This window comes from Carcharhinus amblyrhynchos, chromosome 5 (genome assembly GCF_965287045.1).
Source record: "Carcharhinus amblyrhynchos chromosome 5, sCarAmb.v2.hapA, whole genome shotgun sequence".
Classification (NCBI taxonomy): Eukaryota; Metazoa; Chordata; class Chondrichthyes; order Carcharhiniformes; family Carcharhinidae; genus Carcharhinus; species Carcharhinus amblyrhynchos.
Window position 1 is genome coordinate 125923190 of NC_137328.1, and position 15845 is coordinate 125939034.

The window sequence follows — 15845 nt, forward strand, 5'->3', positions numbered from 1 at the left end:
TCTCATTGAACATATTGTACATTCTTCTGAGCTCATGAGATAGCACTCACTGGGAATAATACTCTTACCTTGAATTTCTTCCTCATCTCCTGCTCTCTCTTTTCTTTCTCTTTCTGCTCTTTTCTCTCTTGCTCTTGTCGTCTCCTCTCTTCCTTGTCCTTTTTCTTCTCTTGCTCTTTGAGCTCCTTCAGTGACCTTTTTGTACAAGGATAAAAAGTATTTGGAAATAAATTACGTAACAAATACCTGAGCAATAATTCAAGGGGTTAATTAGAATCATAGAATCCACCATATCGGGAAGTAAGAGTTGGAACATGACAATAGAGGGTCGGGCACCGTTGATTATACCTGACTGGGTGAGAACTGTCAGACAGGTGAAAACAGGTGGATGATCACCTTTCTTTGGATGAAGAGAGTTTAAGACTGGGACAGAGTGTGTGTGGGATTAGGGCTGAAGTGTTATAAAAGGCAATTCTTTGAAAACTTCAGTACAAACATTTCCCATTATGAGACACAGAGGTGTCTATTAATATGCACTTTGGTGTCAGCACTTGAAACACCATAGTATATAAGGCTAAAGACTAAGTGCTGGAAAATGGGATTAGAATAGATGGGTGCTTGATGGCTGGCACAGATATGATGGGCTGAAGGGCCTTTTTCATGCTGTAAATCAATGAATTCCTTATTGGATTTCTTTGACTGAACTGCCTGTGTAGATCTGACACCAAAGGGAATATTTATAAATACTTCTGTGTCTAATCATGGGAAAAGATTTGCTAATGAGCCGCTAGTGGTTACATTAGAAAGTTCATCAGCATCTTCTCAAGGCAACTCACAATAAACAATAAATTCCAACATTGCCTGCAATGCCTATAATAGCAATAAATTTTTAAAAATCCCACTGCAGAAAGGAAGATTGTGGCAGTGTGAGGACAAGGAGACACAATCTTACTTTGCAACGTTCAAACACTGAAGAATATAAGATAATGAGAGGTATTGATCAGGTGGATTCTCGGAGGCTTTTCCCCAGGGCTGAAATGGCTGCTACAAGAGGACACAGGTTTAAGGTGCTGGGGAGCAGGTACAGAGGAGATGTCAGGGTTAAGTTTTTCACTTAGAGGGTGGTGGGTGAGCGGAATCGGCTGCCGTCGGTGGTGGCGGAGGCAAATTCGATAGGGTCTTTTAAGACACTTCTGGATGAATACAAATTCATTAAGATGGGACTTAATAGGATTGAGGGTTATAGATAAGCCTAAATTATATATAGTAGGTAGAGATAAGATCAGTGTAACTTGTGGGCCGAAGGGCCTGCTTGTGCTATAGCTTTTCTCTGATTCTATGAATAACAGAGCAATCATCAATACAGCATGTCATTTGCATCCATGGCAAAACTAGATAGAACACAGAACATAAAACACTACAGCACAAACAAGCCCTTCGGCCACAAGTTGCGCCGATCATATCCATACTTACCAGGCCATAGAACTATCTATAACTCCCAATCCCATTAAATCCCATGTACTCATCCAGAAGTCTTTTAAAAGACCCCAGCAAGTTTGCCTCTACCACCACCGACGGCAGATGACTGTCAGGAATTTAATTTGCAGTTGGAGTTGATGAGTCCAAAAACACTCATCAGCTACTGCTGTTTCCTGTCATTCAGTCAATTTCGTATTCATTTTATTACGGTCTTGTTTAGTCAGGAGCTATAACTTTGATCACAATCTGTTGCACAGAAGTATATCAAATGTGATGCATGTACATCACATCAACAACATTATCCATATCAACCCTCTCATTGAAGAAATTCTAACAAGTTAGCTAAACACAATTTTCTCTTAACAAATCCATGCTGACTTTTCTTAAAGAACCTTCATTTGCCTGAATGACTATTAATTTGGTCCTGATTTATCATTTCTGGGAGCTTTCCCAACACCAAGAATAAATTTACTGGCCTAAAACCGTAACACCATCAGAAATAGGAACAGGAGGACGCCGTTCAGCCCCTCAAGCCTGATCCGCCATTCAAAAGAATTGTGGCTGATCCAACATTCCTCATGTCCACGTTTCTGTCCTTTCATAACCCTTGATTCCCTTGCTGATCAAAAATCTATCTATCTCAGCCTTAAATGTACACAAGGACTCTGGCCCCACAGTCCTCTGTGACAAGAAGTTCCAAAGACTCACAAACTCTTAGACAAGAAATTCAAGGAACAAAGAACAATACAGCACAGGAACAGGCCCTTCGGCCCTCCAAGCCTGCACCGATCATGTGTTCCTACCTAGATCATCCATTTGTATCCCTCTGTTCCCAGTCTGCTCATGTGGTTATCTAGATAAGTTTTAAATGATCCTTGCGTGTCTGCCTCAAATATCTCAGTTTGAAACTGGTTCCTCTTTATTCTGAGACTCTGCCTTCTGGCCCTAGATCTCCCATGAGAGGAAACATCGTCTCAGCATTTGCCTTGTCAAGCCCCTTCAGAATCCTCTATGTTTCAACAAGGTCACCTCTCATTCTTCTACATTTCAATGAGTAGAGTCCCAAGCTGTTTAACCTTTCCTCATAAGACAATCTCCCCATACCCGGAATCATCCCAGTGAACGTTCTCTGAACTGCCTACAATGAAATAACAATACTTCAGATATGGACTCACAGGTACTTTGTGCAGTTGCAGAAAGACTTCCCTATTCTTACATTCCAATTGAATGCTTTTATATTCCACCTGATGAAGGAGCGGCGCTCCAAAAGCTCGCGATTTCAAATTAACCTGTTGGACTTTGACCTGGTGTTTTGAGACTTCTTATCATATTCCTTCCCCCTTGAATTAAGGGGGCTGGAACATTCCATTAGCTTTCCTGATTACCTGCTGTACCTGTGTGCTATGTTTGTGTGTTTTCTGCACAAGTCTCTTTGTGTTGCAGTTTTCTGCAGTTGTTCTCCATTTAAATAATACTCTGTACTTTTCCCTTTCCCTTTCCCTTGCTAATTTCATACCCAGCTCCTGAAATTTGGACTGCAATCCACATTCCTCTTTCCACCTATTTCGTTCATACCAGTGTGGATTGTGACTGCTGTTCAGTGACTTCTTTGACTCTGACACAAAGGAGGCAATGTAGCAGCCTGGATTCACAACAAGCTGTATTTCCATGAATCTGGCTCTGGCTGCAATCTCCAGATGAGCCACATTATTGTAGAGACTCTAACTGGTTTTCTCCAGCGTGAGAAGCTGACTCCCCCAATCCAGTCTGGACCTGTACGTGACTCTAATCCCACATGTTTGAATCTGTCCTCAGGGTAATGAGGAAAGGGTAGCATGGTGGTAAAATGGTTAGCACTGCTGCCTCACAGCGCCAGGGACCCGGGTTCAATTTCGGCCTCGGGTGACTGTATTGCATTTGCACATTCTCCCCGTGTCTGCTTGGGTTTCCTCCGGGTGCTACAGTTTCCTCCATAGTCCAAAGATGTGCAGATTAGGTGGATTGGCCATGCTAAATTGCCTCTTAGTCTCCCAAAATGTACAGATTAGGTGGATTGGCCATGGTAAATGTGTAGGTAGGAGAGGCAGGGATGGGGGCATGGGCTTGGGTAAGATGCTTCATCGGAATGTTGATGCAGACATGATGGGCTGAATGGCATCCTTTTGCACTGTTGGGATACCATGGATTCTATGAATGCAATGTCCAAGGAACGCTGAAAGGATGGTAGAGGTAGGAACTCTCATAGTATTTAACTAGTATTTAGATGAGCACTTGAAACATCACAGCATACAAAGCTATGGACCAAGTGCTGGAAAATGGGAACAGAATAGATAGGTGCTTGATGGCTGGCACTGACTCAATGGGCTGAAGGCCTCTTTCTATGCTGTAAAATTCGATGACTCTGACTATGCGTATAGTATGCCAATATCACAAGAACAAATAAAACATAGTTTGAAGTTTAAATTATACCTGTAGCTGTCCAAATCTTCATACATTTCTCCATCAGACTCATCTTTCTGAAATAAAGGAAGACAACTTTCTCTGATTTCAACTGAATATTTATTTTGATCCTTAGCTGTAACACAACCACCCCAACAGACAGCTACACACATGCACACAGCCAAACTCACAATACACACACTCCTATCACACACATCCTCTCAGAATCTCTATCATACCCATAGCTGCATCTGTACAGCCCAGCCCTTTGTTCTTTCTGCAGACACCACCAACCCATCCCCCTCCCCGCCACCACCACCACCCCCCCATTCCTCCCCCCTCCCCCACCCTCCAACTGCCCCCACTTCCACTGGTTTAAAAATTCTTACATTTCTATCTTCCTTCAGTTCTGGTGAAGGGTCATCTCAACCTGAAACTAATTTTGTCGAGTATTTCTAGCATTTTCTGTTTTATTGGGGCTCTGGAACAGAAAGAGATACCTTACCTCCTCGGGATTGTTGGAACCTGCTTGAATCCTGCGATCTGAAATAGTAAACATTGTGTCAGAGAAATATAAATAAACAATAAACAGTACAGGCTGCTCAAATGAGAAATTCCAGATCCACCCTTCAGACAGCATGGGGACATAAGAACATAAGAAATAGGAGCAGGAGTAGGCCATCTAGCCCTTCAAGCCTGCCCCGCCATGGGACGATTCTCCCATTGTACTGTGCTGATTTTTTAGTGCAGCAGGATGGGAGATTTCAGCAGTGTCCGATTTGTGTGATCTACGCTGGGCGCCCAGGCATGAGCACGTCTCTTAGCGCTGGATTTCTGGCACTGTCAGCTCAGCGCTGGAAATAGGTGCAGAGCTGCATAAATGATGCAGTGGATCATTGAAATGAATTTAAATGGCTTTAGCAGACCCAGGACTGAAATCTTCAGGCCCGCTTGCCTCTCCCTCCCCAACGCCAGGAGGATTCACTCTGGCAAAGTTTACAGTAACTCCGCACTTGTGGAGAACCATTGGCCCACCCGCTGGAGTGAAGGGGGGAATTCGAGGCCCCCCCAGAGTGTCGGGATCGGTGGGGGGGGGGGCGGTGGGTGGTGGTGGTGCGGAGGGGATGCCCCCTGGGCAATAGCAACTTGGCAGTGGCAGTTTGGGTCCCACAGCACTGCCCAAGGGGCAAAGTAGAAATGCCCAGAGGACACCTTGGCACTGCCCATCAGGCATCAAGCAGTGCCAAGAGAGTGGGGCCTAATGGGACAGGCCCTTATGGGAGGGGCTTCTAGGGGGATGATTGGTGTGGTGGGGCGCCCCGCTGCCACTCTGCAGTTGGGATCGGTGGGGAAAAGAGGAAGAGAGAGAGGCCAGCAATTGGGGTTGGCCATTGTGGTGCAGGGTGGGGGTCGGGACTGCTAGTAAGGAAGTGGGGGTCGGGGGGTAGCTTTGAGGCTGGGCCTGGGCATGTTTAGCAGGCCAGCAATGGGGCTGTGGGAGAGTTGGAGGGGCCAGTGAAGTGAGGCTAGCCGGTGATCGAGCTGGCCAGCAATGGAGAGATTGGCAGACAGATCGGTGCACGCGCTCAGCACTATGTTGCTGGCCCCTCCAGCGGGAATAGAACCTGCCCACAGTTTCCTGCAGTGATTGATGCTAGTGCACTGTGCAGTGTACAGGATGTGGGAGATTCTTCTCTACACTCCCACTGAAAAAAGCAGTGAGATTTATTCCAGTTTTCCCAAGAGTTCAACGCTTTTTCATCCCAGTCTGTCCACCTGTTTGTCGATCTAACTGTCTGCTTGGCTCAATGTCTGTTTGAATGTCTATGCCCACATTGTGTGGTTGTCTATCTACCTCAACATTTTAGTTTCAGAATTCTGCAATTGCAATTTTTGAAGAAACGGTGTTAATCGAGATGAGTATTGTGGAATAGGGCCAGTATCAGCATTTCCCTTACAGGTCAAACTTTGTCAGATGCAGAGAGAGCTTCTTTTAATCAACTTGAACAACATGCCTTATCCCTGCTGGACCCCACCTCCATGGCATCTTTTCCATTTCTCATTCCAACCATTCTGCAATCCCTAATTTCACAGGATCAATTTAGGAGCAATGTTTAAAGGGGCAGCAGGGTGCCACAATGGTTAGCACTGCTGCCTCACAGTTCAAGGGTCCTAGGTCCAAATCCGTACAGACCATGTGGAGTCTGCATGTTCTTCTGTGTCTGTGTGGGTTTCCTCCGGGTGGTCCGGTTTCCTCCCACTTTCCAAAGACGTGTAGATTAAGTAGATTGGGCAAGCTAAATTGCTCCTTAGTGTCCAAAGATGCATAGATAAGCGTAGATAGTGCGGGAGGTGGGCCTAGGTAAGATGCTCTGTTGTCATAGAAATCCCACAGTGCGGAAGGAGGCCATTCGGCCCATCAAGTCTGCATCGATAATAATCCCACCACAGACCTTATCCCCACAACCCCACACATTTATCCCACTAATCCCTCTAACCTACACATCCTGGGACACTAAGGGCAATTTAGCATGGCCAATCAACCTGACCCGCACATCTTTGGAGTGTGGGAAGAAATTGGAACACTTGGAGGAAACCCACACAGACACAGGGAGAATGTGCAGTCTCCACACAGTGACCTGAGCAGGGAGTCAAATCCAGGTCCCTGGAGCTGTGAGGCAGCAGTGCCAACCACTGGGTCACCATGCCGGCCACTGTTGCACTGTTGGTGCAGACTTGATGAGCTGATGGCCTCCTTCTGCACTGTTGGGATTCTGTGTTGTTTTGGTGGTGTTCTGCCCAATATGGACTGGAATGAGACTACCCATAGCTCATTTTACAGCAATGTGATTGACTTTTAACTGTCTCCTGAAGTGGCCTAGTTGTGTCAAATTATGAAGTGTACATCATTTCAGAGTAAGGAGAAATAAGCAATAAATACTGGCATCTAAAGTGATATCCACACTCCAAGAATGAGAAAAACACCAACAGTCAGAACTTAGCATTTCAATCCTTCAATTCTGGCTGGATTTAAATGCCGAGATAGAAGACCAGTGTCTCACCCACTGCACCATCTAGTCCCTATTTGCAGATCTGTTTTATCCATTGGCTGTGTTACTCTCTCACTTGCTTTGTCCTCACCTTTCATTGGTGGGAGAGGTGGTGGCACCTGCCCAACACTCTGGACATCATCATAGTTTTCATCCTCTTCCTCTTCCGTCGTTGGGCTGTCAATAAGAAGGAATATTTGGCAAGAGGATTACAAATGGAGCATCAACCCTTTCCCTTACTGTCTGGCTGAGTCTGCTGCAACACTCCCAAAGAGAAACAGACTTGCATTTCCACAACACCTTTCACAATCTCAAGAGTCCCAAAGCTAGCGGATTGTTTGTGAAATATAGTCATCTTTCTAGAAAACGTGGCAGCCAATGTGAGTCCAGGGAACTCCCACAAATGACTTTGCAGTAACTTATGGATTATATTAGAGGGAACAGCTATCCCGTGAATCTTAATGTAACCAGAATTCCAAAAGGGAAATGTAATCTCTTGTGTGACTACAATCAATTGAATAGTGACAGTATATAATTCTCACTTCTCATTCTTTGATGGTTATTGTTCTGATGCCAGAGTATACTCACACAACACTCGTTTTAAAATCACATCCTGAGACAATGGATGGTGCAGTGATTTAACCCACTTTGCTTTCACCTCTTGAATCAGTACCACTCAAGCTGATAGGATGTGAACTTTCTCCCTCGGTTAGCTGCAAGAATCTGACACAAAATGAAATTGGACCACCCTCAACTATGTCCTGGTTGGACTTTGGTCCATTAAAATGACAATTTGATCAAAACTGGCAATCGTTTAGCAAATGGAGAGTAATGGCTGTGTCAGAATTGGAATAACTCAAGTGTGATGTAGTCTGAGAAGCTTGTTGAAGTTTGGGATGTTTTGTCAACTTGCCTTCAGCTAGTCAGGAATGTTGAGATTCTTTTCAACTGAGTAAAGCCCCTCCAACCAAGTCTGTTCCAAACTGTATTGGTTTTTAAATGGGTTTTAAGAAACAAAACTTCTCTTTGGGTTCTCAGAGAAGATTGTGTGTAGTAGATTGGAAAAACAGCCAGCCATCGGAATTGCCAAGTCTCTGCCCAATTTGCATGTATTGTTGGGGTAGGAATGCAAGGTCTGGAGTACCTACTCAAACATGGTGGAACTTCTTGAAGTGCCAATCTTGTGCTGAGCAATATCCTAACACCTGATCTTGACTTCACAGAGCAGAGGCCTATATGAACCAGGATGAGTAACTAAGTAACTAGCAGTAAATAAATGAGTCTGCCTAGAGGGCATGATGAGCCATAGAATTTCTAACTGAATTTCCCTATTTTATCATTCCTACTGGCAACTGATTTCCAAATGGAAATTATCCTCTTGCATAATTCCTGCTGTCAATTGGTAATAAATCAATCCAATCACTGGATCCACATTGCTTTGTGGATCCAGAACTGGCTTGCCCACAGAAGGCAAAGAGTGGTTATAGAACATAGAACATAGAACATTACAGCGCAGAACAGGCCCTTCGGCCCACGATGTTGCGCCGACCAGTTAAAAAAATACAACAATGACCCACTAACCTAAACCAATCCCTTTTCGTCCATAAACCTGTCCACAGACCTCTTAAACGCCCCCAAACTAGGCGCATTTACAACTGCAGCAGGCAGGGCATTCCAATCCCTCACCACCCTCTGGGTAAAGAACCTACCCCTGACATCTGTCCTATAACTACCCCCCCTTAGTTTAAAGCCATGCCCCCTCGTGCTAGATTTTTCCATCAGAGGAAAAAGGCTATCACTATCCACCCTATCTAAACCTCCAATCATCTTATATGTTTCAATAAGATCCCCTCTTAGCCGCCTTCTTTCCAGCGAAAACAACCCCAAATCCCTCAGCCTCTCCTCATAGGATCTCCCCTCCATACCACGCAACATCCTGGTAAACCTCCTCTGCACCCTCTCCAAAGCCTCCACATCCTTCCTGTAATGTGGGGACCAGAACTGCACACAATACTCCAAGTGCGGCCGCACCAGAGTTGTGTACAGTTGCAACATAACACTACGACTCCTAAATTCAATCCCCCTACCAATAAACGCCAAGACACTGTATGCCTTCTTAACAACCTTATCTACTTGATTCCCAACTTTCAGGGATCTATGTACACATACACCTAGATCCCTCTGCTCCTCCACACTATTCAAAGTCTTCCCGTTAGCCCTATACTCAACACATCTGTTATTCCTACCAAAGTGAATTACCTCACATTTCTCTGCATTAAACTCCATCCGCCACCTCTTGGCCCAGCTCTGCAACCTGTCTAAGTCTTCCTGCAAACTATGACACCCTTCCTCACTATCTACCACACCTCCGACTTTGGTGTCATCAGCAAATTTACTGATCCACCCAACTATACCCTCATCCAGATCATTAATAAAAATCACAAACAGCAGTGGCCCCAACACAGATCCCTGAGGCACACCACTTGTAACCGAACTCCATGATGAATATTTACCGTCAACCACTACCCTCTGTCTCCTATCCGCTAGCCAATTCCTAATCCAGTTCCCTAGATCACCCCCAATCCCATACATCTGCATTTTGTGCAGAAGCCTACCATGGTGAACCTTATCAAACGCCTTACTAAAATCCATATACACCACGTCCACTGCCTTACCCCCATCCACCTCTTTGGTCACTTTCTCAAAAAACTCAATAAGGTTAGTAAGGCACGACCTACCCGCCACAAAACCATGCTGACTATCTCCAATCAACTCATTACTCTCCAAATAACTATAAATCCTATCCCTAATAATTTTTTCCAAAACCTTGCCCACAACAGAAGTGAGACTCACCGGTCTATAATTCCCGGGGAAGTCTCTCAAAAAAGACAGTAGGACTAGGGGGCACAGCCTCAAGATAAAGGGGGGGCAGTTCAGAACGGAGTTGAGGAGGAACTTCTTCACTCAAAGGGTGGTGAATCTCTGGAATTCTCTGCCCGTTGAAGTGGTGGAGGCTGCCTCGCTAAATATTTTTAAGAAGCGGGTTGATGGGTTTTTGATAAGAGAGGGGATTAAGGGTTATGGGGAGAGGGCGGGAAAGTGGAACTGAGCCACGACAGATCAGCCATGATCTTATTGAATGGCGGGGCAGGCTTGAAGGGCCAGATGGCCTACTCCTGCTCCTATTTCTTATGTTCTTATGTTCTTAAACAATGGGACAACATTCGCTAACCTCCAATCATCTGGTACTATACCAGAGGCCAACGACGACCTGAAGATCAGAGCCAGAGGCTCTGCAATCACTTCTCTTGCCTCCCAGAGAATCCTGGGGTAAATCCCATCCGGACCAGGGGACTTATCTATTTTCAGACCCTCCAGAATATCCAGCACATCCTCCTTATCAACTGTAACACTGTCAATTCTACTCCCTTGCAACCCAGTGTCCTCCTCAGCTATATCCATGTCCCCCTGCGTGAACACCGAAGAGAAATATTGGTTCAATGCTTCACCAATCTCCTCCGGTTCCACACATAACTTCCCTCTGCCGTCTATAACTGGCCCTAACCTTGCCCTAACCAACCTTCTGTTCTTGACATACCTATAGAACGCCTTAGGATTCTCCTTAACCCTATCAGCCAAAGTCTTCTCATGTCCTCTTTTAGCCCTTCTTAGCTCGCTCTTCAACTCCCTCCTAGCCAATCTAAAGCTCTCTAGTGCACTATCCGAGTGCTCACGTCTCATCCGAACATAAGCCTCCTTTTTCTTTTTAACCAACGAATCAACTTTTTTGGTGCACCACGGTTCCCTAGCCTTACCAATTCCACCTGGATGGATGCGTATTATTCTGCATGGAGGTTGGTCACCAGTGGAGTGCCCCAGGGATCTGTTCTGGGATCCTTACTTTTTGTGATTTTTATAAATGACCTGGATGAGGAAGTGGAGGTGTGGGTTGGTAAGTTTGCTGATGACACAAAGATTGGAGGTGTTGTGGATAGTGTGGAGGGATGTCAGAAGTTGCAGTGAGACATTGATAGAATGCAAAACTGGATGGAGAAGTGGCAGATGGAGTTCAACCCAGACAACTGTGAAGTGATTCATTTTGGCAGGTCAAATAGGACGGCAGAATATAATATTAATTCTTGGCAGCGTGGAAGATCAGGAGGATCTTGGGATCCGAGTTCATAGGACGTTCAAAGCAGCTGCGCAGGTTGAAGCTGTGGTTAAGAAGGCGTACGGTGTACTGGCCTTCGTCGATCGAGGAATTGAGTTTAGGAGTCGGGAGATAATGCTGCAGCTTTATAAGACCCTAGTCAGACCCCACTTGGAGTACTGTGAGCAGTTCTGGTTGCCTCATTACAAGAAAGATGTGGAAGCTATTGAAAGGGTGCAGAGGAGATTTACAAGGATGTTTCCTGGATTGGGGAGCATGACTTATGAGGATAGGTTGAGGGAGCTCGGCCTTTTCTCCTTGGAGAGACAAAGGATGAGGGGTGACCTGATCGAGGTGTATAAGATGTTGAGAGGTATTGATCAAGTGGATAGTCAGAGGCTTTTTCCCAGGGCTGAAATGGTTGCCACAAGAGGACACAGGTTTAAGGTGCTGTGGAGTAGGTACAGAGAAGATGTCAGGGGTGAGTTTTTCACTCAGAGAGTGGTGGGTGCATGGAATGGGCTGCCGTCAATGGTGGTGGAGGTGGATTAGATAGGGTCTTTTAAGAGATTTTTAGATAAGTACATGGAACTTAGTAAGATAGAGGGTTATAGGTAAGCTTAGTAATTTCTAAGATAGGGACATGTTTGGCACAACTTTGTGGGCCAAAGGGCCTGTATTGTGCTGTAGTTTTTCTATGTTTCTAAGTAGCTGGAGCCTGTGTTCATTGATGCAGTATGATGGGACAACATGGTGGACATCCAACTTATTCTCCAATGTGTCTCTGGCATGGACTCAATGAGCTGAACAGCCTCCTTGAGTGCATAATGACTTAATGGAGACAATCTTGGATCTGTGCTCTCCGTCCGTGGGAATGGCGGCAGGGGCTCAAGTTCCAGTAAAACCCGGAAGTTGGGAATCTCACCAGTGAGAACGTTGATTTCCAATTTTTGCCGCCCCTTGCCAGTGACATAATCAGGTTCCCGCCCATTTTAATATATTTAAATGCATTCATGTATCATTAACACCCTCTTGTCATAAAGTTAGCCCAGGCATATTTTCAAACCTCACCACTGCATCATTTATAACAAGTTCACCCAGATGTGAATCTGCTATGGGGATCCCCCCAAGGTTGTAAAGGTGAATGTAGCCCCTAAGGGAGAGGGACACAGTCATGCAATGCCCTGGCATTGGTTCTTGGCACTGCCCTGGCACAGAACTTTTAACATAGTAAAATGCTCCAAGTGTTGCATAGGAACAGGACAGGAGAGAGATTTTAAGTAGTATCTTAAAGGCAAAGAGAGATATAGAAAGGCCAAGAGGTAGGTAGGGAAATCCAGAGAATAAGATGCAGGTGCTGAAATCATGGCAACCAACAGAGGAGCAATTAAAATCGGGATTGCTCAAGAGACCAGAAATGGGCGAGCGCAGATACCTGCAGAGAGATATAGGGCTGGATTTAAGGTGAAAGGAAGAGTACAGGGATTTGAACATGAAGAAGAGAAACTTCAATTCAAGGAACTATTGGACCAGGAGCCAATATAGGACAGCAAGTACTTGTGTGGTGGATGAACAGGACTTGTTATATGTTAGGACAGGGGTAGCAAAATTTTGAATGAGGAAACATTTATGGAGGGTGGGAGAGCAGAGGCTGGTCATCTTGGGCTGTGGACAGTACTGGCATTTATTGCCCATCCCTGGCTGCATCAGAGCAAGTATCTGGCAGGACTTGCTGGTTACTTGGCAAAACCTGAAATTACTGCCATTGAAGCCAATAATGTTCCAACCAGTCATAGAGAACAGTTTCTGAACCCTTGATGCAAAACATTCCTTGATCTGGGAAACCTGTAATCAGCACAAGTTGCAATGGTACTGCTTACCAGGATGGAGATATTGAGATGTTGGGTGTATGGAAATCACAAGTACAAAGACTTGACGATACACCATTGCTTCTGAATTGGAGGATGCCAACATTGTCGACAGCTCTCCAGTGTCTGAGTTACTGGGATTCCCCTCTGAGTGGGGACAGAGTCTTACTTGGTCAGAATTTCTTTCCCCTCCCTCTCGACCTCCCACAAACCATGGATTGATTCAAAGGGAAGATCGCCAAGAACTAAGCGAGTGAACAGATCCATGAACTTACACAATTCCACAATCACTTGAAAAATTCATGGCAAGGCTTTGTTTACATTCTGAAATGTTTGTGAATTTCTCTCTTTATACTCATCAGTTTCCTCTTGTACCTTGCTGCTGTCGTGTAATGAATTGACTGACCATCACTGTTTCCGTTGACTTGTTTCAGAGCTCACACATCATTTGGCAAAAGACCACAGGACAGTACAAATCAGGCTGTTTGATTAATTTGTGTGGTCTACCATGATAACCTCAGGTGACCTTCTTTCACATCCTGACCTGACATACCCATTCGCTAATGAAGTATATAGAACCTAGAACATAGACCAGTGCAGCACAATACAGGCCCTTCAGCCCTCAATGTTGTGCTGAGCTATGGCCGAACCCAAGATCAAGCTATCCCAATCATTCTGGTGTGTTCCATGTGCCTATCCAATAACTGCTTGAAAGTTCCTAAAGTGTCCGACTCCACTATCACAGCGGGCAGCCTATTCCACACCCCAACCACTCTCTGAGTAAAGAATCTACCTCGGACATCCCTCTTATATCTCCCACCATGAACCTTATAGTTATGCCCCCTTTTAACAGCTACATACACCCGAGGAAATAGACTCTGAATGTCCACTCTATCAATCCCTCTCATCATCTTATAAACTTCTGTTAAGTCACCTCTCATCCTCCTCTGCTCTAAAGAGAAAAGCCCCAGCTCCCTCAACCTTTCCTTGCAAGACCTACTCTCCAAACCAGGCAGCATTCTGGCAAATCTCCTCTGCACTCTCTCCAATGCTTCCACATCCTTCTTATAGTGAGGTGACCAGAACTATACACAATATTCCAAATGTGGTCTCACCAAGGTCCTGTATAGTTGCAGCGTAACCCCACAGCTCTTAAACTCAAACCCCCTGTTAATAAATGCAAACACAATATAGGCCTTCTTCACGGCTCTATCCACTTGAGTGGCAACCTTCAGAGATCTGTGGATATGAATCCCAAGATCTCTCTGTTCCTCAACATTCCTCAGAACCCTGCCGTTGACCCTGTAATCTGCATTCAAATTTGTCCTACCAAAATGAATCACCTCACACTTATCGGGGTTAAACTCCATCTGCCACTTTTCAGCCCAGCTCTGCATCCTATCAATGTCTCTTTGCAGCCTACAACAGCCCTCCACCTTGTCCACTACTCCACCAATCTTGGTGTCGTCAGCAAATTTACTGACCCACCCTTGAGCCCCTTCTTCCAAGTCATTGATAAATGTCACAAATAGCAGAGGACTCAGCACTGATCCCTGTGGTACACTGCTGGTTATTGGCCTCCAGTCTGAAAATTTTCCCTTCACCACCACCCTCTGTCTTCTATGAGACAGCCAGTTACTTATCCAATTGGCCAAATTTCCTTCTGTCCCACACCTCCTTACTTTCTTCAGACAAGCTGGTCCTCTGTAGCAACTGTTTACTGACCCTAGGAAACCTTCCTCTTCAAATGAAGAAAGTAATTAACTGATCGAGTGAATGGAAAAATATACTGTAAAATTGTATATTTTTCTTGCACCTTTAACATCGCAAGAACATTCCATCGTACCAACAACAACTACAAAGCAGACTATGGATAGGTGTGGAGGTCACAGGGTAATTATCATGGATGACTTTAACTTTCCAAATATTGATTAGAACCTTTATAGGAACAAAATGGGACTTATTTCTCAAATTTATAACCACTTAATGTCCTTGAATTGTGATACCCTCCCAAGGAAAAGATCTGATTGGAAGGGGGAATTAGGAATAGATTTTTTGGATGACTGGTGGATGAGCCTCTTTGTCATGTGAACTCCACATCATCATGTGCCAGTCTTGGATTGATATAGTGTAAGGTCATAAGAACATAAGAACATAAGAAATAGGAGCAGGAGTAGGCCATCTAGCCCTTCGAGCCTGCCCCGCCATTCAATAAGATCATGGCTGATCTGTCGTGGCTCAGTTCCACTTTCCCGCCCTCTCCCCATAACCCTTAATCCCTTCTCTTATCAAAAACCCATCAACCCGCTTCTTAAAAATATTTAGCGAGGCAGCCTCCACCACTTCAACGGGCAGAGAATTCCAGAGATTCACCACCCTTTGAGTGAAGAAGTTCCTCCTCAACTCCGTTCTAAACCGCCTCCCCTTTATCTTGAGGCTGTGCCCCCTAGTCCTACTGTCTTTTTTGAGCGGGAAGAGTCTCTCCACCTCTATCCTATCCATCCCATTCATCATCTTATACGTCTCAATGAGATCTCCCCTCATTCTTCTAAACTCTAACGAGTACAAGCCTAGTTTATTCAGCCTCTCCTCATAGCTCAAGGTCGTCATGTCAGGACACAGATTATGATGAATATTTCTGTTTGTGAGTCATAGAAACAAGGTATCGCTTTAGGTAAGTTTAATTTTGTGTTTCTGTGTGAGCAAGTGTTAAAACTTCAATTACTCATGTTAAACAAAGGTGCCTGCATGTCTGCAGATTTTGGTTTCATTTCAAACCATGCCTGCTTTTTAATTAAGGGGTTTACAACATGAAAACAAACAGAGTTTAAGAATGACTAAGCTATTGCTTAGTAACCG

The 15845-nt window shown here is 44.9% G+C and overlaps 1 protein-coding gene across 5 annotated transcripts in view; it reads right to left on the reverse strand.

Moving 5' to 3' along the window:
* Positions 1 to 15845, reverse strand: part of LOC145343336 (FYN-binding protein 1-like) — a 242692-nt gene that overhangs the window by 80625 nt on the left and 146222 nt on the right. For all 5 annotated transcript variants that reach the window (XM_080189552.1, XM_080189550.1, XM_080189554.1 and 2 more), the window contains exons 4-7: positions 7060 to 7145; positions 4424 to 4461; positions 3949 to 3995; positions 69 to 195 (exon numbers count right to left, since the gene is read on the reverse strand). In XM_080189552.1, the coding sequence (XP_080045678.1) occupies positions 69 to 195; positions 3949 to 3995; positions 4424 to 4461; positions 7060 to 7145 (298 nt within the window). The remainder of the gene's footprint in view (positions 1 to 68; positions 196 to 3948; positions 3996 to 4423; positions 4462 to 7059; positions 7146 to 15845) is intronic.